This window comes from Primulina huaijiensis, chromosome 12 (assembly GCF_012295235.1).
Source record: "Primulina huaijiensis isolate GDHJ02 chromosome 12, ASM1229523v2, whole genome shotgun sequence".
Taxonomy (NCBI): Eukaryota; Viridiplantae; Streptophyta; class Magnoliopsida; order Lamiales; family Gesneriaceae; genus Primulina; species Primulina huaijiensis.
Window position 1 is genome coordinate 1,266,162 of NC_133317.1, and position 27,388 is coordinate 1,293,549.

Sequence of the window (27,388 nt, forward strand, 5' to 3'; positions counted from 1 at the left end):
TCTAATAATGATGTCAAATCTTGACATGGTTTTTGACGAGTAATGAGTCAGCCCGCTCCGTTAACCCTTTTAACATATCTAGCAATGATGTAAAAAATTAAATTAGGTACGAGCATCCATACATATCGATTAATTTTAATTGTAGTGAAGCAGGAAGACAACCCATTAACTCGAGTATTGTACGTTGTAGGTACCCGCATGATGTATTAATATTACCTTCCCTAGCTTGATATGGCGCCAACTAAGATTGGCAAAGGGGTTGGGTGAGATATGGATGGGTTTGTCCTCCCCATCTTCATACTCAAATTCCCGCCATTCCCTCTATGTCCGTCCCGATCCTTGTTTTTGGGTTTGCAGCTGAACTCGAAGGGATCAAATCTCCATCTCGCAGTATCTTCGTTTCAAAAATATTAACGAGGCTGGGTGGAGACGGGTACTGGAGTTTCCTGAACCCGAACTTATTATAATACTATTATTATTAATGATAATATTAATAATTATATTTTAAAAAATTAATAATATATTATTATTATTATTATTATTATTATTATTATTATTATTTTCGGGACGGATTCATAGATGAGGATAATATCCCTATATTCTTTTTAAATTATTTCGAAGATTTAAAAAAATTCTCAATCGAGCGGTAGGGAAATTGGCCAACCCTACTTCCACACACCCATAATCAGTTCAATAAGGACGATACGTATGAGGCTTGGCCTCCTCTCCCCTCCACAATATTATATTTTTTTCCCACTTATTAGTTTTGGTGAATAGGAAATTAGACTGTATCACATCGGTCATGTATATAAGTGGGTGCGATGGTAATAAATTATTTTGGCTAAATAATTTTTTTCTTCCTTTTTTCTAATTTTATAAGCTTCGAAATTGTAAATTAATTAGAAAATTATGCTTTGGACAAAAGATACAAGTCATTTTTTTTAAAACCATTTATTCCAAATTGAAATATAATATTAATGTATCAGCTTAACAAAAATAGTATTTCATTCTATAATGAATAGACCAATTAAAAATCAAGCTTTGTTTTTATGAAAAGGCATGCCTAATTAATTTTGTCAAATACGTATTTATTGTCAAGCTGGTATCCTCCTTATTTATGATTATCACTCAGCGTTGTATTAACATTGATATATATCAAGATGACATTACAAAAGACACACACTAGCTTGGTGCCATAATATTAGTTTTACTTAATCTTTGATTTCTCTGTATTGAGAAGATATTATATTACTACATAAATTGATTTCCATGGCTGCTTTGTTATCAAGATCAAGAAACATTACGCATCTATTGAAGGCAAAAATTTGCTCCTTAGAGAAACTGGAAAGCAGGTTCTCAATTTCTTGTTTTCCTGCCAATTCTTGTTACAAATCCATGGCCGGCGAGTATCGGAGAAAATCGCCGGACTTTTGGGATAAGTCGCTTGGAATTCTGGCTTTCCGACGGTATGAGTCAGCCAGAGCCGGAGAACAAGTGGATTCTCTGCCTGACACGGATAATGAAGATGAAAAAAATCAGGTTACTTCCGTATGAGTACTTTTCTCTAACTAGTTAATTTTATTCTGGTTGAACAGTGCAATATCGTACCTAAAATTCAAATGGGGAGAAAGAAAGTATATATTTGAAATAAAAATTTGAACTTTTTTTTGATAATCATAAATCTTGGTCCGATGATGCGAATTGTTGATATGATACTTGCCACCAACTCTTATGATTATGCAATTATATATAGTGAGAGATGTAAAAAGGATATGAGTTTTAAAATTTTGAAATAATATTAGGTTGAATTTGGATTTATGTATTTAAAATATATAAATTATAAATATATTTTTGTTGTTTAGAATATTAAAACCACAAACTTCAAAAACATTTTTTCATATTAATTAAGATGAATTTTAAGTTAACTAAATAATGATGTTATTTGAAATTGATTTTACTTTATATAATCAAAGTGTAAATAATTAAATAAGGCGTGAATTTAAGATTTTTATGGATTTCAAGTATACTCTTAGTTATAAAAAAAAAGTCTTAATTGCTAGCCGAAAGTAAAATTTAGTTCATTAATTAGTGAAAATATAAAAATAGATAGAAACAATAGTTCAACTGTAATATAGGTAAGGCTGCAAACACAAGACTTAGTCGGGAATTACCAAATTAATTAACGTAAAAATTTTATAATCTATCATAAAAACTTCTGGGCAGAGCTACTTTTTTCCACGTAGACTCAGTTACCACACGTCTCTTTTTCTCTAGTAGTAATAATTTTATAGTGAAATTTGAGGGGGCGTACATTATTCATTTATGTGTCTAACCCATGGAAGTAGTTACGTTTGTCATCATAAATTCGAATGAATATTATTACTTTTTGAAAGAGTTTCAGGTTGTGTACTTCTTGCACATGATATAGTTTTGTAAATTAATCGAGCCACTAGTTTTCAACCAACATTTGATTTGTTTTTGAACTTATTAAATTCGAGTTGAATTTTAACATGTTCGAATTTTTTCGAGCCGAACTTAGTCTTAATTATTTTGTTCGATAGTTTACGAGCCGCTCGCGAGTCATAATATTTTATTAATATAATATTATCATATATAAAATATATATACATTTTGAGTCTTTCGAACCTTCATTCTCGATCTTTAATATCCGAGGCAGAGGGGCGTAGCCAAGATTTTAAAATAAGGTGGGCTGGACATTGAAAATGTAAATATTATTTAATGTATTTTTAATTTTTTTTTTGGTTATATTTGTATAATGTGAACTAGATAAATTTTAAAAATTATCTTAAGAATTTAATATATCAAGATACATGATAAACATCATTTATAATAATGAACTTTTAAAATAAATTCATAGTAAAGTAAGTAAAAAAATTGATTGTACATATGATTAATCATTCAAATAATTTAGTTATACAATTTTGTATTCTAATATTTATTACTTAATTTGATTATTATTTAGTATTTATATATTTTTAATATATTCAATATATTTATGTAAATACATATTTATAATCAACACAAATATATATAAAATATAGAATTAGAATGAGTAAATAATAAATTAAGATAACCACATAAATATAGAATAACCTCAAATGCTAGATTATTTAAAACTTATAGATATCCATGTATAAAAATTTTGCTCAGTGACTAAAATTCCTAAAATACATAATTATATATACACATTAATCCCGAGACTAGGCTGGGCTAAAGCTCACCCTAGCTCCTAATGAAGCTACGCCCCTAATCTGAGCAATAATTCGAATAACTTGTGGATATGTTCAAATATTTCGAGTCGAACGTGGACTTGAACTTCATTTTGAGTCGAGCTCGAACATTTTTTTTTAAAAAATTCTCGAGTTTCGAACTGAGCTCGAACATTCTTAATTCGATTCAAATTCAAATCTTAAATTTTAATAATATTTGACTCGATTTATTTCCACTCTTAACCAGATAATTGTGTAGTAGAGCTATTAGGTCACATCAAACTTCAAAATTTATAAATTTTTTTCAATTCACATTTTACGGATTTAATTAATATATTTTGATTTAAGAGGCTGGCTACTATAAAATTTAGTACCACAAATCTGATGGGAGCGAGCATACACAATGTGACAAGTACCCCCTACTTAAAACACGAGTCAATGTACATGTACTCAACCAACTGAATTACGGTAGGGAAATTAAATGTAGTTTGGTGGGCGATTATATAATTAAATTCAGGCAGCACTTGTTCACGCAAATTGGCTATTGCACGCACTTAGGGATGTAATCGAGTCGAGCCGAGTCGAACTCTTTAATGTTTGAACTTGGTTCGTTTATAATCGAGCCGAGCTCGAGCTTTATTTAACGAATATATGCATGGCTCACGAGCTTATTCAAGCCTTTATCGAACTTAAACAAGCTTAATAAATATGAATTATACATTTAAATTTTTATTAAATTAATTAAATAGTAAATTATCTATTTAAAGAAAAATATATTATTCTTATTAAAATTTGTAAATTTATTATGATAAATAAATTTAATAGATTTTTCTATATATTTCATAAATAATATGCAAAATCAATAAATCAAAACTATTATTTTTCATCTAAAAGATTATTCATGAACTTACCAACGAACATGTTCATGAGCTAACGAGCCGAATAGTGTAAAGCTTGAGTTTGGTTTGTTTATCTTAACGAGTCTCATTAAACGAGCTCAAATGAGCTTTTATCGAATCGAGCTTCGAACAGCTCACAAACGGTTTGGTTCGTTTACATCCCTACACGCACCTAACGCAGAAAGATCAAAGACTGTCCAATCCCTTTTCTTTAAGTTTGTATAGAAAACTTAAGGGCAAAAATGTGATTTTCTTTTTTTTTTTTTTTTTGCATTTTTGAAGTTGATAATTTGAGCCCATAGAAATATTTATAAAACTAATTTTTTTAAAATTTTTTTTTTCATGTTGTACTCTCTAATTATTGTCTAACTTGATGTGTATATATATCAAGTCACGTAACTTTCTATGAACCCTACTTGGCTATTTGGACATATCTTGTGTCGTTTAGCATAAATTGTCTCATAATCACTGGTTAATACATTGTATCAATTCTTTCTCCAATTCATCGGTGGAATACTTTTTTTTTAATAAAAAAAACGTGGATTCATTATTACTATAGGCACAGTGACAAAGGAATATAGATTAGGATGTCCAGATAGTAGATATACTGATTTGCAAATTTGAGGGTATAAAGGAAGAAACATTTGCTAATATCAAAATTTGGAAAAATGCTTAATTTATAAACAAATGTAACCAAGTGATAGATATATGTCATTTTTGTTATCATTTATACTCAGAAATCGATGGGTATTTTATTTTTTAATCTTGATCAGTTATTTAATTACGAACTTAATTAAATAGTTGGTCGAAGTTATTTTACAAATTTTTTCGAAAACGAGCTGTTTATTGTTTGAAAATTGGGATCCTTTGTTAATTAATTTGTTTGGTGGCATAGAATTTTTGATACAAATTACTACGTTTTATTATAATTATAATTATAAAATATCGAATTTATGATATATTTGGTATGAAAATGTAATTGTTTCTCTCTCTCTTTGTACACCTTAAATTTTAAGTTGGCAAAACTCCAATTCTAATTTATTTATTATTAAATATGCCTGTATACAATAATTATTTTTTGGTGGATATGAATTCGTCGGGATCGGATCAACCTTTTTAAAAATCATTGAATACAAATTTAAAAATAAAACATGTAACATGACAAAATATATATTAAAAATTTGTTTTTGAAATATGATAACTCCAAAAAATTTGTTTTCAAATATTCAAAAATTTATATATATCTCAAAAATCGTTTTAAGATTTCGGATAGACACCACGTAATTGGTTCACGGAAGTGACCTTTGTCCGACATTTATTTATTTCATTGATTCATTGATTGTTGCCACCTCATAAACTTCAATGCAAGCGTCGCAAGTTTAAATTCCTTCTCCTCCGTTCCTCTCTCTCCCCTTTTTTTTTTTTTAACAGCACTAATAATTATATGAAACTGGCAAATTCGAGCCCCCTGAAAAGATGAATTTGCTCAGAAATATACTGAAAAACCCCATAAAATCTGGGTTTTGTCGCGCCTTAATTTCAATTCACAACTCACCATTAGTGGGCAAAATTCATGCATCCCATTCTTGCGTTTCTCGGTTTGAATCAACCAAAGCTAAACAACATGCATATTTGTGTAATCACGAAGAAGAAGAAGAAGAAGAAGATTATGATCTTAACAATTTTCAGGTGAGTTTTACTTGTCCGATGTTTTTTGGGTGTTAGTGATCAATGATGTTATACAATTTTGTCGTGATTGAGAAAATAATTCAGTCGCATGTATTGCTTTCTTGCTCATTTCATGAACAAGTGTTTTATTCATTTATTTTTAATTTTGTAGTTTAAATAATGCTAGAATTTGATTTGATGTGTGATGAAAAATGAATATATGAATTAATGGGATGATAAGGAAAATTAAGTGCCCAAAGCTATAACTTTAAAATTTAATTTTAGGTGGTGGTGCCAATGAGGGTGGTGGCCGGAGGTGGTCGTCCACCTCAAGTTTTATTCACACAAACATGACTCTATATTCCATTATTTTTTTAGCATTGGTCAATCTGAAATTCCGGCCCACTCCGGGATCGAACGATTATTTTGCACCAATTCAAATGGAATTTTTTAAATTTTTTTGTCATCATTTTCTTGATTGTTGTTAAATATATTGGCAGGGCCTAGATTTCCCTGGTGGAAGGGTCACATTTACTACCGAGATGAAGTTCATTTCAGAGTACCCGGAAAAGAGAATACCTTGTTATCGGGTTCTTGATGATGATGGCTATCCAATTGCAAACAGCATGTATGAACAGGTATATAATAATTTTGCCTCAAATTTTCAGCCATTTTTTTATTATACATCATGCAGTTGGCTTCTCGATGTTGTTTAATGTATCTAAGCGAATGATTGTTGTTCATACAGTTTGTTTCGATCATGTTTATATCATTTCTAGAACTCTCAAATGAAAACATGAAAATTCCTCAACAAAGTATTATGTCAAGGAGGGCGATTTGAGCATTCGGTATTTTATGAATGATTGCCTTGAATGCTGCTTTATAAAGTTCATGTCTGTTTTTTGGCGCGTTCTTTATTCTAAGAGGGATGGTGCAAAATGCAATCTAAGCGTAACCTTCTACAAAATGGCACCAATTATTTATTTTTTTAGGTATGGAAGTGAAGATAAAGGTCTTGTATTTGGGTATTTGTGAAATTTTGTAAGGAAATTTATACCTATATTTTTTTAATAAACAATGCATTAGGTTAACAAAGAAACTGCTGTGAAGATTTATGAAAACATGGTAACCCTTCAAGTATTGGATACTATTTTCTATGAAGCACAAAGGCAGGGGAGGATAACATTCTACTTGACCTCAACGGGTGAAGAAGCTATTAACATTGCAACGGCTGCTGCCCTTACGCCAGATGATGTTGTGTTACCTCAGGTAAATTATTTACGCCTAAATCAGTGAAAAAGCAATATAGCGAACACGCCATAACCTTGTGAGAATTTTTTTTGAAAAAAAATTTCAGAGATGGTGTTCAAGTTATATTTTGAAAATAATTAATCTTGATATTTTCATCTACTGAGTTTTATCTGTAATTTAATGTAGTATCGGGAGCCTGGAATCCTCTTGTGGAGAGGTTTCACCCTGCAAGAATTTGCCAACCAATGCTTTGGAACCAAAGATGATCATGGGAAAGGAAGGCAAATGCCGATTCATTATGGTTCCAAGAAACTTAATTACGTCACAGTTTCATCTCCTATCGCGTGAGTTGTCCTGCATTTAGATAATGAAGATTGTAAATAAAAGATTAAAATATAACCAAGAACACATTCATCTAAAAAATCTCTTTGGTTTCTTTGTTGATAGAACGCAACTTCCTCAGGCTGCTGGTGTAGCTTACTCGCTAAAGATGGATAACAAAAAAGCGTGTGTGGTCGCGTTTACCGGAGATGGTGCCACTAGCGAGGTAAAACTCATTAATAAAGTTCAAAACTTTATGACAATTTTCAAATGCAAGTACGGGATGTGAATATATTAGGAGGCTTCCAAATGTTTGGCAGGGAGATTTCCATGCTGGTCTAAATTTTGCGGCAGTTATGGAAGCTCCAGTTATGTTTATATGCCGTAACAATGGATGGGCCATCAGCACTCCTATATCCGAACAATTTCGAAGTACGGTCTCTTTCTATTTACACACACAAAAAACAGAACTCAGACAAACAAGTTCATTTTCTTGGATGATAATTGATTTTTTTTTTATATGATATTGGTAGGCGATGGCGTAGTGATAAAGGGACAGGCATATGGAATACGTAGTATTCGTGTAGATGGAAATGATGCTCTAGCTGTTTATAGTGCTATTCGTGCAGCTCGTGAAATGGTGATACGAGAACAAAGGCCAATACTTGTTGAGGTGAAACTTAAGCTCTAATATGTTACTAGATGCTGTTTCGGTAGGAGATTGGGAGTGATCATCCCCTTTTACAAGTGATAAGGGGATATGGGAAATTCATTCAATGAAAAGTATTTTGGGTCCGGGCAGAGCCTTTGGGTCTATTGTGTTGCCGTGAATATGAGAACAGAGCTATACAATAGAGTTTTCTAAAACAAGTGTTTCTTCATCCAAATTTATTGAGCTGGCTTACCTTGCCTCCCTATCCCTTCTCCAGCCCCCGCCCCACCCTTTTTGATACTTGGATGTCCGTAGCTTGAAACATTGCAAATGGATCTTAATTTTCTCCATGTATACAGATAAATTCCGATACAAAATTGAAATGACTAATGGTTCTATGGTTGTGATGTACTCTAGGCCCTTACGTATCGAGTAGGCCACCACTCGACTTCTGATGACTCCACCAAATATCGAACACCACAAGAAATTGATCACTGGAGAACAGCTCGAAGCCCTATGGGAAGATTCAGAAAATGGGTTCAGAGAAACGGATGGTGGACTGACCGAGAGGAAGACGAGCTCCGGGGACGCATTAGGAAACAGGTATTGTAACCAACAGAGTTGCACGTTTCCTCATTCTTGTTTCTGCTTCTATATATACTTGGCCCCCGTAACTTGTTATCAATGTAAATGAAAGGTATTGAGCGCGATTCAAGTGGCGGATAAAATGGAGAAACCGTCACTTACAGAATTATTCAGCGATGTGTACCATGAAATACCATCAAATCTCAGTGAACAAGAGATATCACTCAGAGAAACCATCAAGAGACATCCCCAGGAATTCCCGGTTGATGTACCCGTTTAGACACTTATCTGGCTTGTAACATACAGGGCTGTCTGATTAAGAAATTACTAAAGAAAAAATGTATATAACATACGGGCACATGTTACTTGGCGTCACGTTTTATACCTCTCGGCCCCGGGGGATCTATGAGGATAAATTTAAAGTATTTGAGGAACAAAATTCCTATCTTATTATTATTGAATGACCCCCATTTGTTCATCATCAACCGCAGTTTTGTGAAAGATTTTACAAAATAAAATAAAATTGGAGTAATAAAAATTTCTAACATAGAATTGTTGTTCGTGCTCCAAAAATTGATTTTCAAACTCCATTTCTTTTATATTTATTCTTTACCCTAACTTAGTTATTTCTTTTTTTTAAAATTTTTTTTATTAGACTAAAATGATCTCTCATAACCCTACTGGCAACTTAGCCATTGATTTTTTCGATTCCATTTTTAAATATTTCAATTATACAATTTCTAATTTCTTGTTTTGCTTTCCTTTACAATGAAAAAAAATAAAAAAATCTTAGCGTTCGACATCTGGAAATTCTCGATGTAGTAGATCAAACAGTGAATTAGAGTTGAAGAAGCTATCAAAGAAATTTCTAAACAAACGTCGCTATCATTTCATCATAAAATATCATTATTCTCTTTCAAGTTGATTTATTATTATTATTATTATTATTATTATTATTATTATTTTAAGCTTTACCGAAATTATTTTTTCAAATGAATTTGACGATTTGGATAAGACATTTCAAGATATGCTGTACGTATCGATCTACACAATTTCCAGTGAAGGAATTGGGAAAAGGTTAAGCACAATAACACATCTCATATATTGTCAATTCCAAATATGAGACAAAAACAAAGATGGTGCTTTGGTGAATAAGAATTTACATAATTATGAATTTTCAATTAATGATTTGTCATGTTCATCATATGTGGCATCAATTTTCTATATTAAAAAAACGAATTAATGTTATAAGTTATGTGACGATAGAAAATATTGACATAATATTAAAAAAATATCAAAAACTTAGATAACCAGTTGGCTATTATCTCAAATCATATATTTTAGTCGAACTTTTCTATAGTTTATTTATTATTGGATAAAAAAGTTTCGTTTTTTTCTTTTTTATTATTATTATAATTAAACATTATTGGGGTGATCATGTCATGAATGCATCTGGACGAAAACCAATCAAAGATACAACAGAACTTGGAACATTGTGCATAAAGATTTAATGGGTTGGTTCAAATTCAAATAGGACACTGTAAATAATTGTAAAAGACACCACCACCCACCCTATCGAACAAATCGACAATGCTTAGCCTGTTTTTGGACCCCAACAATTGATCGACTGTAGCTCGCATATGATGATGTACAAGGTACTGTAATTCAAAATCACAATTATTTTGTGAACAAATTGAAATTATAAGAAAATTTCTCGACAACCTTAGCTTTCTTAATTTTCAACGATGCCCTAATCAAATGATGTCAATTTTGTATTGTAACGATCACTAGTCAAATCATCTCTTCATCTAAAATCTATCTTGTTATAATATGGATGATTTAGTGTAATGACATGCCCTTTTCTTCTCTATTATCTCGTCTCAAATTTCTTCTTCAGTCTAGGATCAGAATGAATATAGAGGTTGTTTGCATGGGAATAAATTGCATGCATGATATTTAATTGGATCTCTGGTTTGGAAATTAGAGAAAGTTTTAGACAAAGTATGGACCAATTCGCAATTTTAAAACAAATTCACTCGCAAATAAATTCTTTAGTTTTTTTTTTTTTATGCCATCGACAATAACCATAAATTTTAAGCAACAAAGTGCTGCGATCCGCGAATCCACTCCATGCAACGTTGGTATAGTCGATAGATTAAATTATGTACTTTAATTTTATCGAACAATTAAGAAAGAGATAAGAATAAGATAATTAACCCCACTATCCTATCGTATGTTGTGTTTAAAAAAAAATCTAAAACGCCATTAGCAAATTCTATTACTTTAAGGCACGGCTTCGTTTATCCTCAAACAACGTTGTGGGGGTTCATTTTGGTTCTTTCTTTCCTGTTCTTTTGATGGTACATCTCGTAGAGTCGTGTCTAAAATTATTATAAGTTCCAATATTGATGCATTATTGGAGAACGATCGATTGCAAACCATTAGCGAGACACTTTATTATTTTCTCTCTTTAAAACTTCAAATTTTGTTGTTTTGATTTCATTTTTTCTCCTTTAATTAAATATTGTTAATCAACAATTTATCATCGTGACATTTAAGTTATACAAAAAATTTTATGAGAGTATTTTACGAGTCAATTTTGTTGTTATTTTTAATTTTAAAATATTATTTTTTATTTTAAATATAAACCGAATTTACTCTAACTATATATATATATATGACAAGAAATCTATTCATTTAAGTTATCGCCTCTCCTTTTTCTTCACCTTTTTCTTGCACACCCTTCTCACTAGAATGCAAAATTAATCACATCAAGGGTCAAAATTTGTCTAAAATCAAGGATTAAAGATGATGTTGTGGGGTCCAATCGATTAAAAGCAACTTTATTTTGAATCCGTAATTTTTTTTAAAAGAAAAAGAAAGATGTAAGAGCATAATATCAAACTCGATCATATAATAAAACAACAATTAAATTAGATTTGTATATATATAATATGAAAGAAAATCTCATAACTTTATTTGTAATCAATCCATTCTTGTATATTTGTCTATGAGTTTTTTGAATTCACGTCTATTGTATTTGATGAATTTGAAACTTTATCTTCTTATTTTTAAACGAAAATTACTTTTCTTATAGATTATAGTTGTTATACTTAATGATAGAGATAAGTTGTTTTAAATAAAAGTAGTAGAATGAAAAATTCTATTTTCCTATTATCAAATTAAAGTTTTAATAATAATAATAATAATAATAATAATAACACACACCACCCATATTCCCCTCTTTCGACACGGCGTTTTTTTTTATTTGCCCACGAAATTCTCGCTTGCGGCCCTCCTCTCTCGTCTCCTTCTATAAGTATTCCTCTGCATCGTCCCGATTTTTGAGGCACTTTCATGATTCTGTGTGAGTCCTCACGCACAAACACTCTGAACTGGGCTACCTTCAATTATTTCGTACAATCATGTGTTTTTCATCACGATCATGTTACTTGTGATCACCCCTTTCTTGTTAAATTATAAAGATTATTTCTTGCGAAATAATTTTCAAGAAAGGAGTGGGGGACAGACTTAGATTTCTAAGAGGAGGACCCTTTTTGAAAACCTTTTTGAAAACCCCTGAATGTTGTTGACGACTGCTGAACTATTTTAGTGTTTTTCTTGGGAATTGATTTTCGTTCATTGTATCTATTGATTTGAAATATATCTCCTTGTTTATTTTCTGTCAGTAGGAGCAATAAGGCGGAGGAGACCGATGGTTTTTCGTGCTTTTGGCTGTGTGAGTACTAAGGATGACATTGATGGGGGAATGGGCGGTCCATGTGAAGGATCAAAGATAAGTGAGTGGAAAGATATTCCAGCGGAGCTGTTGCTGAGGATTCTTTCTATGGTGGATGATCAGACGGTCGTTGTGGCATCTGGGGTTTGTCATGGCTGGAGAGATGCTATTTCATGGGGCCTTACTCATCTCTCCTTGTCCTGGTATATGCGTTCTCGACCTGATGCTTTCTGTGTTATGCAATGGTTTTTGATCATATTTTCTACTCTGCAGGCTTTCTTGTCTAAACTCTGATGTATTGTTTTGACTGTGCATGACTCGGATGGTGTGTTTTTCTGTGTCTTTTTAAATTATTCTTCTGAAGTAAGAATTGTCTTTAATATCTCTGTTGGAATGATCTGACCAATTTTTGTTGGCTATATCATATATGGGTTGACTGAGTCTCGTAATGGGGTAACAAGAAAAGAGCGTAGGAAAATTGTTGCTGATTCTGTGAGGTTTGAATGATTTTTGCCTGTAGAACATAAATATGTTAGTAATATATTTGTGCATATCTAATACCGGGGACGTGTTTCGAAACCCCGTTAGTATTATGAGATTGTCTCCAATTAACAGTTGTATATTATACATATCACTTATCTGACCTATCTGAGAGTTGAGATGGAGTTCCTCTGTTTTAGTTCATGTTTGTTGACTGTAAATTTGTTCTACCGAATACTTGCCAGCAGTCTATTATCAGATCACACTTGTTTGTTATTGTTTTCTTTTAACTGGAGAATTCATAACCCCTTTTACACCGAGCATTTGTGTGCAGCTAAGAAATTGGTATTCGATTGGTACATGTCATTTTCTTTCGTTTTTGTCAGTTAACAAGTGCTATTTGCAGTTGTGGGGATGAATTTAAGTTCATCCCCACAAGAATAACTGCATGAAAGATATTTATGAAACAAATTTCATATCTTTTTTTAGTGTATACAGCATATACATGTTTTAATTTCAAAATTAGTGTCCAATGTGATTTTCATAATCTTTTATTTCCACTTTATAGAAAGGAACAACATGAACATTATCGTAGTTTTGATTAAGAACAACTAATCTACCCAGTTGTTAACTGGATTATTTCCTATTAGGTGCAAGAAAGACATGAATGATCTTGTGCTATCACTAGTTCCCAAATTCACCAAACTCCAGGTTCTAATCCTTCGGCAAGATTCGCCTCAGCTCCTAGACGATGGTGTTGAAACAATTGCACGATATTGTAGTGACCTGCAAGAGTTGGATCTCAGTAAAAGCTTTAGACTAACAGATAGATCGTTGTATGCCTTGGCTCATGGTTGCCCAAATCTTTTAAAGCTGAACATAAGTGGTTGTTCGGCCTTTAGTGATTCCGCTCTGGGATATTTATCCGGGTTTTGCCGGAAGTTGAAATCCTTGAATCTTTGTGGATGTGTGAAGGCAGCATCTGATAGGGCTTTGAAGGTGTAATAAATTTAGAATCCTGTACCCACTCATCTTATTGATGGTTAAGTTGGGTCTGAATTCTGTGTGTCTATTTTGTGCAGGCGATTGGATCCAACTGTAATAATTTGCAATCATTGACTCTTGGATGGTGTGATCTTGTTGGTGACGAAGGGGTAAAGAGTTTAGCATATGGTTGCCCTGGCCTCAGAGCTCTTGACTTGTGTGGATGTGTTCTAATAACAGGTACTCTCTTCTTATTCGTTCTTTATGTTGTTGTCATGTTAATAACTCTAGCATAATTGGTTAAAACTTAAGTAGCTTTTCGCTAATTTATGGTGCAGCTTAAACTTACTGATGATACTAGTTTGAGGTATGAAAATAACTTCATTGGCTTTTGTTTACACTAATAAGACAAACCTACCGAGGGATGCGTAGATATAGTCGTCATCTTAAACAAAAAAAAACTTAAGATTTAATGAGTAATCATTTTGAGAATACCAATTTTGCTTAGGCATCATAAGGAATGAAATTGAATCATTATCGTAATTTGAGTATTGCACTATTGCTCAAGTAATTTAAGCCTACTCCAATCTCAGCTAGAAGTTAAAAAAATGAATCATTTTCAGATTGAAGTTGACCCAAATTAAAGATCAAAATTGAGTTTATTAATTTGGTTCAAGCATGAGTATCTCAGTCAATTTGTTCTGGAAGTTAATTTCGAGTTTCAACCCGAGAACTCGATCTGCATATCTAGTTTCACCCCAAAGTGTAACAACTATCCCCCCTCAGTCACTCAATTGAGTTCTCGAGTCCTTGACCCAATTCATGTAATGGGATACAGACGAGAGCGTGATAGCACTGGCAAACAACTGCCTTCACCTAAGATCCCTGGGCTTGTATTATTGCCAGTATATCACCGATAAAGCGATGTATTCTCTAGCACAGAGGCGAGTGAAAAACAAGCACGAGATGTGGACATCCGCTAGAAAAAACAGGCAGGAGGAAGAAGGCCTAACAAACCTGAACATCAGCCAGTGCACCGCCCTTACGCCTCCAGCTGTACAGGCCTTATGCGACTCATTTCCGGCTCTCCATACATGCTCTGGTCGCCATTCCCTGATTATAAGCGGCTGTCTGAACTTAACATCAGTGCATTGCGCATGTGGTGTTCAGACGCACCGTCCCGCACACGCCGTGCCGCATCTAGCTCATTAAGTTGCGTGAGGAAAACATCAGATTTCTATTGGCTGAAAGAAAGAGCAGCCATGTGTAAAATCAAGAAAAACTAGTGTGTTTTAAGGAAAAAAATATTATTTGTGCTACTTTGTGTGATTAATGGTTACTATCCATAGTATCTTAAGAAATATCAGAATAATAAAAAAAATTATGTAAATGATTTTTTTTAATATTATATGTTTGTGTATATAATGTTAATATGGTTGCACTTGGTCAGTGTGATCCAATATATGATAGAATGTTATGAAATGATATTGGATAATTATTTGAGAATGTAGTTGATTTATGAATAAACAAATTATTAAATTTCCATTTTAACAATTTTTCTACCATTATTAAATAATTATGTTTCTATTTCATTAATATTTTTTAAAACATACTCTACATACATCTTGCCCCTCTTTTCGTATTTTCCTCGCTCCATATTCCTGGTCTCATCTCTTCATTTTTGAAATTGGGATTTTAATCAATGAGAAGGTGTTTCAATTCATCTTTTCAATTTTTACAATCTAAACCAAATTGAAAATATATATATATATTAGATAAACATAAAATAATAAAGGATATTAATTATTTTAAATAATGTTAAAATAATCATAAATTTTAGAAGAGAGGTTTTACGTAAACAAAAAAAAAAAAAACTTCTTTATCCACACCAAAATTAATTACTCCGAAAAGTATTTCTTGAAATATAATAATAGATTAATACTAAGCTCCCATAACCATATATAATGAAAAAAAGTTCAATAGGATTTTTGTAGAATCATTCGGATTGACCAAAACAATGATCTCTTTTCAACAAAAAAATTTGTAAGTTATATATTTCGTAATATAAAATTTACCTTTTTTTAAAATTTGTAAGTTATACATTTTAATGGAATCACCATTAGGAATTTAGGGTCACTTGGACATAAACTGTCTCAGGAGTAATTTTGTGAGACAGATCTCCGACCCAATTAAGTCCATACAAAAATATTATTTTTAGAGTAAATTGGAAATAAATCCTCAAACCAAAACATAAATTTATCATAACTCCCTAAATAAAAAAAAAACTCTCTAAACTCCCTAAAATGACAAAAATGTCCTTATATTTATTTATTTTAATCGATTGATTTACATGTGTCAGAAATGGTATCAGAACAGATGTAAAATTAATTCAAAAATACAAAATTATTATTACTATCTAACTATATGTTTGAAGAGGTGAATTTTCTCAAATAATATGGATCCGAATACATGTTCGAGATTAATTATTTGTAAGAGTTATTCCAATATCAAGAGAAGATTGTAGGGACATGAGTTCGGTAGAAACCAAAGAATAGAGAAGATCTCATAGATGATTGGACATCGACTTTGAGAATTGCAGTAGGAACTCTTGATCCCAACAGAGAATGATTCATTAAAATTTTAGAACTGAGTCTTATGGGATCGGTTAAAATTGCAGGGACATGAGTTCGGTAGAAACTAAAGAGTCAATCCCAGCCGAAGAATCTCTTAGTGAGGTAGTCGGAAGAATAACTATCTTATTTAAAACACAATTTATAGGGATAAACTATTTTAACAATCAAGACACTGTATTGAAGAAAAAATATATTCAAGCTTCGTATAATATTGAATTACATGACATGTGTTTAGTTGATGAATATATTATGTTATTCAATAAATATAGATATAATTCAAGAGTCGAAAAAATATATCAATACAACTTTTCTTCACCAAAATGCCAAGTCCCTAGAGAGAAATTGTTAATTAAGGAATATGTCTCCGACAATCCAAATACTTTGGCAATAAGAGCTTCTTTTCTCAAAAGAAATTGACAAAATGATGACATATGAAAGCATTACAAAAAATTACAAACGATTAAGGGTATTAATAAACGTACCCTTTTATATTGTAAAAAAAATGATCTTCCAACAATTATTGGAAGTAAGCCATGAAGGCAGAAAATAAAGAGTTTCAGGTCTCATCCTTATGTCAGGAGTGGAAGAAGTGAAATTAGTTCTTGAAAACCAAGAACAATATAGTCTAGACAAAAATTCAGATATTATAAATTTGGTCAGAGAAATGGACCATCAAAGAGTAGAATGTCATCCAAATCATCAAATACATCACGAAGCAAGTGAAGGTCACCTATAAAGAAAAATTTCGGAAGGGCTCACAATCGAGCCAATGAAAGTATTAAAAATTATAATTGCTGGATATGTGGAACAGGAGGTTATATTTCAACTAATTGTCCAGAAAATGATAGAACATGAATAAAATACTTTGATCCGAACCCGAATATTAAAGAAACAATTTATTACCAAGATCTTGTTCAAATATATCAGTTTGAAGATATTTCCTCAGACGAAAGTATAAATGAAGAAGATGAAGTCTTAAGTTAGGAAGAATATGATTAAACAGAATCGAAATCTGACTGAAAACGAAGTGTTTCGACACGAAACACATGAAGATTTGTCTGATTTCTTTAGCCAAACAATAATATCTCATAACATGGTTCAAAAGATCATGAGAGAAAATCTTAGCCTACAGAGATATATATCAAGAATTCTCTGCAGGACGGGTAGAAAAGTTCTTAGGAAATCTTAGCATAAGAAACAGAAAGCATCATCTAATCTATAAAGTTTCTAGAAGGGAAATGACAGTCCTTAATGGAACTTCCGGTAAACCGGGTAGAGATGCAAGTAATTCTTTCTGAAGAAATTAAAGAGGAATTACAAAAACTCAAGATAGAAGTAACACAAACTATGTCATTGATTCATATCGGAGCAATTCAGATTATGATAAAAGCTATTTTTAAAGAATAAATAGATTCACATATTGATATTGTTATATGCGATAAAAGAATGGATAACTTTCAAGATTCAATACTGGGAATTATCTCAGGAAATATCTGTGTAGGAAAAATTGTAGGAGTGATTTATTCAAAAATTACCTACAACCTGTCAGATCGAGATTTCAGCCGAACTTTGACGTTGCATCAAAACTTCAAGGAAAAAAGATTGATGAAATAGGGTAATGGACCATATTCTATTACATATAAAATTTCACATACTCTATCTAATAAACATAATTCAGAATTGTTCATTAGAAATGAGTTTATTGAAATACCATAAATATTTGAAAAAGTTGCTCAGGAAATTTAACCAGAAAGAATAAAGTTTTCTTTAATATAGGAAACAAGGTTTTGCTAGGTGCCGTTGAAGGAGTCTATATCAGGAACCATCTGTTGTGACTCTGTGGTTAGGCTGTGAGGAGCACTCTATAAAATCAGATGGATACAACCCGACGACACTCCGATCAAAGAGGCAAACTGTATAATTTATTATACAGAAGCATGATGAGCCATTTAAAAAAAAAATCAATAATCTGAAACATAATATATAGGCTGAAAATCTTGTGTACTTGCATGTCTTTGGGCTATATTCTTTTAAGAATAGACGTATAACAATGTCACGTACCATAATTATACAGATTGATGATATTTTTGGAAAATTTAAAAGATTAGGGAACTCAAATAAACATTTTTGGGAATAAGGAGTGAGAAGAAAGTTATGTTTGAAGATGTATAGTTTTTAACAGTTTGCCCTATTTTTTTGTCAAAAATATATATTTGGTGAATATAGATCTGGTGGACTTAATCAAATAATTTTGTATATGGAAAGTAATAATTTAATAAGATAATACTGTATATGGAAGGTAATAATTTAATCAAGATAATATTGTATATGAAAACTTGGAAAGTAATAATTTAATTTGTAATGTAATAAAAGCGATTATTATTTTTAATAAAACCAAGAATAAAAGCGATTTTATGTTTACAAGTTGTGGAGAAACAAATTTAAAAATAAATTTTAAAAATATGAAAAGTTTAATCGACGAAAAATGACAAATGGAGGGATCAATAAGAGGACTACTTTCTTCCATAATCATTGTTTGGTCAAAACGAAAATTGAAATACAACAAAAAAGTCATCTTCTAACCATGTAAAAAGTTATCCAAATGTATTTTGTTTTATATAAATAGCGTAACAAGGGTGGGATAAAGCAATCAAGAAACACAAAAAATGAAGCAAGAAACCGTAGTATTGATCGTAGGCGCAGGTCCTGCAGGATTGGCAACCTCTGCATGCTTAAACCTAAAAAACATACCAAACATCGTCTTAGAAAAAGAAGACTGCTGCGGTTCTCTGTGGAAGAAAGCGGCTTACGACAGGCTGAAGCTTCACTTAGCCAAGGAGTTCTGTGAACTCCCAAGTATGCCCTTCCCTCCCAGTGCACCCACATTCGTGCCCAAACACAGTTTCATCCGGTACTTGGATGACTATGTAAGTCATTACAATGTGGCACCATTTTACCATCGTGAAGTGGAGTTAGCTTCTTTCGACGGGAAGTGGACCGTTGTGGCTAAAAACACGCTTTTGGACAGGACTGAGGAATATGTTGCGGAGTTTCTTGTTGTCGCTTCGGGTGAGAACAGTCAGGGTTTTGTGCCTCAGATTCCGGGTTTGGATTCATTTTCCGGGGATGTGTTGCATTCCAGTGATTATAAAAATGGTAAGAAATATGAGAATAGGGATGTGTTGGTCGTGGGAAGTGGGAACTCTGGTATGGAAATCGCATTTGATTTATGGAATTGCGGTGCTCACGCTTCTATTGTTGCTAGAAGTCCTGTAAGTGTAATAGCAATTAGTATATANTTAACATATATTAAACTCTACAATATATACGATTTTTGTTTTCGCAGGTGCACATTCTTACAAAGAGGATGGTACAAGTCGGGATGGTTCTATTGAAGTACGTGCCTTTAAATATAGTGGACAACGTTGTACAAATGTTAAGCAAATTGAAGTATGGCAATCTTTCTGATTATGGGATTCAAAGGCCAGACAAGGGACCCTTTTATCTGAAATTGGCAACGGGTAGGTCTCCTGTAATTGACGTTGGGACTATCAACAAAATTCGAAGTCGAGAAATAAAGGTAAAAATAGCACAAATATTTGCCACGACATGTATTTTGGAGAAAAATTTATCTTCTTTTAATATATTTCAACTGAAGGACCGCATCATTCAGTGGTAAGTTCCACGTGAAGTTTTCGTTTTACGTGACAACTTGGTAGGTATTCTCGTCCATCAAAAGCATCGATGGAAATCATGTGGACTTCATAGATGGAAGTACTAAAACATTCGACTCCGTGGTTTTTGCCACCGGCTACAAGAGCACCGTCGCCAAATGGCTCAAGGTACTTGATTCTATGCTAGTCTATGTATTCATACATTCGTTGGGGGGGTTGATGTTTTGCATCGTAAGGGTAAAATATAGATTTTCTAAAACAAAAATTTATGTATTAGATTTCAAGAACTTTTGGACGTTATTAATATGGTCGTTATTGTTGCCATGTATGTACAGGATGATGAGGCACTTTTCAGAGCAAATGGAATGCCCAAAATGCGTGCCCCACATCATTGGAAAGGTAAAAACGGCCTTTACTGCGCTGGGTTTTCAAGCAGCGGTTTGTTCGGTATATCCAACGACGCCAGAGCAATAGCGCATGATATAAATGCGCTTTTGAGTTATGAAAATTGACTGTCGTGCGAATGTGTATGCAGATATGTACACAAATAAAAGGGGTTGAATAAGTGACTAAGGCGAGTTAAGTTTACAGATTAACTTAATTATCGTTATTCCGAAATTGATTTCGATAAAATAAATATATTGAACCTATCTAATATTGACATTCATTTCGTTTAGTTGAAACCAGCACATAAATAACAACGGTGACGGAAACGGGCATGGTCGCGGTTTTAATATTATTAGTTTTTTTTTTTTTTTGGTTTACGGAAAAATAATAAAGTATATACGGTTTTTAGCATAGTTCTATAAAGCTTGATTAAACATCGCTTAAGTTTGAAGCTTTTCCCTAGAATGCTTCACTTTGCCAAAAAATGGTCAAACATATATAGGTTGATCATATTAAGTGTAGTCAAATACGTTTAAGTGCGACTTTTATATATATATATATATATAAATAAAATTGATGATAATAAGACCATGGATACAAATTAACGATTTATTAGTGAGTAATGCTAGCAATTAATAATGATTAAGTGCGACTTTTTTAAAAAGTTAGATTGATGCATGAGCAAGAAGAAGAGAAACGTGAATTATAAATTTTATTAGCAATATTTGTATACTATTTGATAGTTAACTGTAGCGATGATGCAATATGCGATAGATATTATCACTCTATAATCTATCAGACATATTAATGCTAATGTTTTAAAGTAGTCAGATTAAATTGAGTTTGTGTTTAGTGATATGAGAGATGAGTGATATCATAGAGTGAATGAGAATCTGACAAAAATTAATGTGTTGCATTTAAATTTATTATATTCATGCATTATTTATTCCATTAATTTATTTAATATAATTTAAATCTAAAACATTTTTTTTATGCTTGAACTCGTATTAATCTCGATTAAACTTAAAAAATTTGAAGTTTCACTCACAGGCTTTGACACACTTAACATTTTTCAGAACATTAGTTTTTATTCATGAGAAGCTTTTTTTTAGTCATTCATTCTAATATGCCCGGAAACCATAGCCCATAGGCAAACAATAATTAATATTTCACTAGGATTGGCCATAGCATTTATCTCTTTTTAATTTAAAAAAGTGTAAATAATATATTTCGTAACGTAAAATTTACCTTTTTTTATCGATACCAAAATTCAGTGCAATCCCTTGATTTTTTCATTAATATCACTAAACATAATTCTCAAGTTCATTCTTCTCCCAAAAAAAAATTCTCAAGTTCATGCATCCTCGATTAAGCTTATCTAATAAACAAGTTTTGATAATTTTTATCCAATATGAAATCAATTCGTTTACATTTTGATGGAGTCGCCATTAGCTAGGAAGTAGGATCACTTGGACATAAATTAATTTTTTTTAAAAAATAAACCACTCCAACGATAATTAAAATCAATTTAATTTTACGGTTCTAATGATAAATATATATGCAATCAGTTATCGGTGGTAAACATTAGTAAATAAGAATAAATTCACAGCATAATTGTTTTTCTTTTGCCTCTTGATCATTGTTATATTAATTAATGCTTTTATAGATGGAAAGTAATAATTTAATAAAATAATATTGTACATGGAAAGTAATAATTTAATCAAATACTTCAAATTTGCAATCAGTCAAATGATTAAGAAAATCATAACAATATTTTTGGTTCAAGCTTTTACTTTCGGATTGATGATGCAAAGTTTTTTTTTTTTTTTTTTTTATCTAAAAGTATTTCTATTTGAAATAGTTATTGCTTTTTAGAAGGTATTTCAAATAGTACATGTCTATTATATTGTGCAACAATGACATAAAAAGTAAAAATTTCACTCAAAACAGCATATATTACATAATTTTTTTCATTATTTTTTGTGTAATTCAAATAATATCTCGATAATTTTTTGTGAATTCTAAAACTATTTAAATCATTAATGGAGAAAGAACTTCTAGAGATAAATTAGGACAAAATCATCTGATTTAAAAGATGAATTAGTTTCATAAAAAAAGATTTAATGTCTAATATTATTATTATCTTTTGGTCATATTCCCGATTTAGACCCTCTTTTTTCATTTGTCATAGTAGTCACTCTGCTTTAAATATTTATCCCATCTTCAAATTTTATCGGAAATTAACCCATGCATGCATGAATTTGAAGCCCTACGTTGACAATTGCTTTCACCCCAAATCCTCTCCAAGATTCTTCGCTGACCCAATATAATCGGTTTCTTCTCTGATTTCCTCTGTGTCGATGGTTGAAATTGTTTTGAATATCTATGGTGCAAGCCTGCAATTTATTTTCCCGTAAGCATACGCTATTAATTCCGACAGTAAAGTTTCAACTTAATTAATTCCAATTACTAAAATTGCTCACATATGCTGCAGAAAATTCAATGATCATTTCAATCATTTCAAGTCCCAGAATTTCATCTCGTTAAATTCTTTCTTAGTTTGTTGGTTTATAGGGTTTTTTTTGTGAAATGGATTTTGCTTTTAGTGCGTACAATATAACAGTTTTTTTTCCCCAATCATTTAGCAGGTTTTAGACTGCCAAATTATTTAGACAGCTTTAAAATCAAAGCGGTAGAGCTTTGAGGCTTATGGCTAGACATAGCCATAATTCTTCGGACTTCATGAGCATCTATCATGGTAATGCTTAAATCCTAACGGAGAGTTTAGATTTCAGAAGAGGGGCCACAGAATATTAGGTTTTGTGTCACCAGTATGGCTGATTTTAGGGGGGAAAGGCCACGGGACATGTACATATCAGATTTCCGTTAAATTTTAACGTGCAGATAACGCCGAGGACGAAGATGGGCTAAACATTAACAAACGGAATACTTCATGCTTTGTTCCTTAATAAAACTGCTAGAAGTTAAAATATAACGAAAAAATCATCTTCTAACCGTGTAAAATGTTATGCGCGGCGATCCAATTATATTTTGTTTTTTTATATATATAGGACCGCATGCGTAAAGCAATGAAGAATCAAGAAACACAAAATATGAAGCAAGAGACCGTAGTATTGATCGTAGGCGCAGGTCCAGCAGGATTGGCAACCTCTGCATGCCTAAACCTCAAAAACATACCAAATATTGTCTTAGAAAAAGAAGACTGCTGCGCTTCTCTGTGGAAGAAAAGGTCTTACGACAGGCTGAAGCTTCACTTAGCCAAGGAGTTCTGTGAACTCCCAAACATGCCCTTCCCTCCAGGTGCACCCACATTCGTGACCAAACAGGGTTTCATCCAGTACCTTGATGACTATATCGGTCATTACAATGTGGCTCCATTGTACCATCGTGAAGTGGAGTCTGCTTCTTTCGGCCGGAACTGGACCGTTACTGCTAAAAACACGCTTTTGGACAGGACTGAGGAATATGTTGCGGCTTTTCTTGTTGTCGCCTCGGGTGAGAATGGTGAGGGTTTAGTGCCTCAGATTCCGGGTTTGGATTCGTTTTCTGGGGATGTGATGCATTCTAGTGATTATAGAAACGAGAAGAAATATGAGAATAGAGATGTATTGGTCGTGGGAAGTGGGAACTCCGGTATGGAAATCGCATTTGATTTATGGAATTGGGGTGCTCACGCTTCTATTGTTGCTAGAAGTCCTGTAAGTGTTATTAACGAAGTATATATATTACTCCAATATGCATACATGATGATAACATATAATATTAACATATATATATTAAACTCTACAATTTCCACTTTAATTTTGTAACATGGATCTTAAGATGTTTGATTTATACTTTATAGGAGATAACAACATTTTTAGTGTTATAATTTACATATTTTTTTTTTACTTTTGGTCATATTATCGACCAAATATTAATTGTGAGAGCCCAACCCATGTTCCAAAGCCCAGCCCAAATTCATTAAGTTAAAATAAAATAATAATAACAACAATTCCATCTCCTTTATCCGTATCCTTCTGTTCCCGAAAGCTGCATTATTTTTCTTTTTCAATTTCGAAACTTCTTCCATCGATTGTGGCCGTTTCAATCATCCAAAAATTAAAGTAAGCATAGTTTCGGAATCCTCTCGACAAGGGCTATCCATTGATACCACTTTTGCTAGGAAAACTCGCGACGTTCAGAAACCCGTCGGAGTCCGCCGCCTAGTTTTCGTCGGAAAATCAAGAGGAAATCTTAATTTAGGGTGTTTGAAGCTTGAATTCAAAACTTTGAACAATTTTCGAAATTTCAGAGGTAAAAGTTCAGACTTTAGGGTTTCGAATTTTGAGGATATTAATTCATTTGAGTTCCAACAATTGATATATATTGTATTATTGATTGTAGGTGTTATATCGGATCGAAGCTAATTGGAGGTATTAACAAAATTTCAGAATTTAATGGGGCATAATTTCGAAAATTCAGAAATTTATAATTGGGTTTTCGAATTTTAGTGTTCAATAATTAGGTGTTTAGATGCTATAGAATTGTCGTATATTAATTTTAGAAATTCTAAAGCCTAAATTATGAATTTTTAGAATTTTAGGCTAAATTGGCAAAGAATAGAAAATAAATGGAACTTGATATGAAATGTATTATTTGCCACAGGATTAGATTCTGCGAGAAATCCATAAGATATTTCGGTGGTAAATTAGGTATAAGTTGAGGTACGCATGAACTGTTTTATTATGACGTCTATAGTGATGTGGAATGACGTTAAGTATTTGTAATGAGTTGTGGCGTGCTTTATGTGCTTATGTGAATACGTGATTGCATTCATGCATTTATTTGAGTTGATACTAAGTGCATAGCATTTCGAGCCTTGAATACGTTGATTGCTATCATTATTGATCTGTTATGATGTTGCGTCATCTATGGAACGAGTGATAGGATTAGATCACTCCTGACATCTTATCGATGGAATGAGTGATAGGATTAGCACACTCCTAATGACTGCTCGAGGACTGACCGGGTCGCTACCGAACTCTCGATGCTACGTGCATGGATGAGCAGCGACATGATATTACGTTGCTACATTCCTGGCACGGAATGCCACTGTTCCTGTTGCTTATGCGTTTCATTTGGACTCCGTTTTGATATCCGTTATTTCGTTGTTACCGACACGCATTGCATTTCATTGCATTTTACTTGATATTATTTCACGTCAGTTATAATTGTCATAATTTTGCTGGTTCATCGTACTGGGGCCTGACCCCTCTTTTCTGTTTATACTGTGGTTGTTTTTGATGTCATAACAGATTATCCAGGAGGATTTGACGCGTCTGGTGGAGCGTCAGGTAGCGGTGCCCAATAGTTGAATTGTTGTTGAGAGTTCCCAGCTATATATGTAGATATATGTATGTATTACATTATCGACATTTGTCAGGGGATGCCCTGTGTAGTTGTAGTGATACTTTTACGATGTTTTAGATTGTTGTTGTGTAATCGAGCCTTGCCGGTTATGCATATGTTAGTCCTGGCCATTGCGGCTGTAGGTTTGTGAAATTGATGTTATGACTTTATTTCGAGTATATAAATGTTGTTTGTGTTGTTTGGAAATTTTTGGGACGTCCTACTTACGGGTAGGTCATGCCGAAATTTCTATTGGCCCAAAAGGAAAATTTTTAATCGCTTTCGCTGTTTACATTAACAAATCCTGTTTGTTTGGTCATTATACGCTAATCAGGAGCACGGGCCCCCACATTAATTTTAGTCTTTTAACTTGCACTTTTTTTCCTCTTTTGGTCTTTTTTATTCGAAATACTGACATGACACTAGATATTGCTGTTGTGGCTTTGGGCACTGCTTTTATATACGATGTTACGTCAGTATTCCGATGAAAAATTAGTAAAATTGAAAAAAAAAATTGGTCTAAAAATGTGAATTGAACAATAACATGACAAATATGAAAAATGTGTAAGTTAAAAGGACAAAAAATGTTGTTTTCCCTTTTTCCAGTGCTAAAAACCAATTTTTTTTCCGACAAGTACACCTTTGATTGGAAATTCCTATGGGCTCTTTCCCTCCCTCCAAAGGTACGTATTTTCTTGTGGCGTGCGTTGAATGATATAATCCCAACATCTGTAAACCTGAGTGCTCATCATGTGCCGACCTCTGGAGTTTGCCCTCTTTGTAATTATGGCCTAGATACAACAAGCCATGCATTGTTTGCATGCCCTATTATTAAACCATGCTGGAAATATTCTGGGTTTTGGCTATTTTTGAAAGGAGTTCGGTTTTTGGATGTGTTTGATATTTTCATTGGGATGAAGGAGAAACTCGGTAAACTGGAATTTGAATTGTTTGCTATGCGTACTTATGCTGTTTGGAGCGAGAGACTCAAGATTGTACACAAGCAGAAAAGCACTATGAAGGTTCTTAATGTTGATTGGAGTGAGGCTTCACTGCATGAATTCCAGTCTGCTCAAAGCTCACATTTGAAAACCACATGTCCGCCTACTACACCCCCTTCACCTTGCTCTTGGATAGCCCCTCCTTTCAATCAGCTTTGNCGGTAAACTGGAATTTGAATTGTTTGCTATGCGTACTTATGCTGTTTGGAGCGAGAGACTCAAGATTGTACACAAGCAGAAAAGCACTATGAAGGTTCTTAATGTTGATTGGAGTGAGGCTTCACTGCATGAATTCCAGTCTGCTCAAAGCTCACATTTGAAAACCACATGTCCGCCTACTACACCCCCTTCACCTTGCTCTTGGATAGCCCCTCCTTTCAATCAGCTTTGTCTTGATGTGGACGCAGCGTATAAGGAAACATCTAATCAATTTGCGATTGGCGGGGTGGTAAGAGATCACGAAGGCAGGATG

General features: G+C 32.8%; 3 protein-coding genes across 6 annotated transcripts; all 3 read left to right on the forward strand.

Annotated features, from left to right (window-relative positions):
- Window positions 1–1,167: 1,167 nt before the first annotated feature.
- Window positions 1,168–9,091, forward strand: LOC140990390 (2-oxoisovalerate dehydrogenase subunit alpha 2, mitochondrial-like). 2 transcript variants are annotated; one of them, XM_073460068.1, is made up of 9 exons: window positions 1,168–1,539; window positions 6,298–6,435; window positions 6,884–7,066; window positions 7,235–7,392; window positions 7,496–7,595; window positions 7,690–7,801; window positions 7,903–8,042; window positions 8,439–8,624; window positions 8,719–9,091. In XM_073460068.1, exons 1-9 carry the CDS (start codon window positions 1,270–1,272, stop codon window positions 8,884–8,886), a joined length of 1,455 nt encoding a protein of 484 aa, XP_073316169.1. In that variant the 5' UTR covers window positions 1,168–1,269; the 3' UTR covers window positions 8,887–9,091. The 2 variants fall into 2 exon arrangements, with proteins under 2 accessions (XP_073316169.1, XP_073316170.1); XM_073460069.1 differs by lacking the exon at window positions 1,168–1,539 and adding an exon at window positions 5,475–5,818.
- A 2,761-nt stretch (window positions 9,092–11,852) lies between these two features.
- Window positions 11,853–15,148, forward strand: LOC140989918 (F-box protein SKP2A-like). 3 transcript variants are annotated; one of them, XM_073459457.1, is made up of 5 exons: window positions 11,853–11,973; window positions 12,299–12,548; window positions 13,476–13,824; window positions 13,908–14,049; window positions 14,648–15,148. In XM_073459457.1, exons 2-5 carry the CDS (start codon window positions 12,322–12,324, stop codon window positions 15,019–15,021), a joined length of 1,092 nt encoding a protein of 363 aa, XP_073315558.1. In that variant the 5' UTR covers window positions 11,853–11,973; window positions 12,299–12,321; the 3' UTR covers window positions 15,022–15,148. The 3 variants fall into 3 exon arrangements, with proteins under 3 accessions (XP_073315558.1, XP_073315556.1, XP_073315557.1); XM_073459455.1 differs by having other exon boundaries at window positions 11,871–11,973; window positions 12,296–12,548; XM_073459456.1 differs by having other exon boundaries at window positions 11,935–12,191.
- Window positions 15,149–19,108: 3,960 nt separating this feature from the next.
- LOC140990068 (probable indole-3-pyruvate monooxygenase YUCCA11) lies at window positions 19,109–20,628 on the forward strand. The gene is made up of 4 exons (XM_073459651.1): window positions 19,109–19,714; window positions 19,789–20,022; window positions 20,162–20,284; window positions 20,452–20,628. The coding sequence occupies exons 1-4, from the start codon at window positions 19,109–19,111 to the stop codon at window positions 20,626–20,628; spliced, it is 1,140 nt and encodes a 379-aa protein (XP_073315752.1).
- The last annotated feature ends 6,760 nt before the right edge of the window (window positions 20,629–27,388 follow it).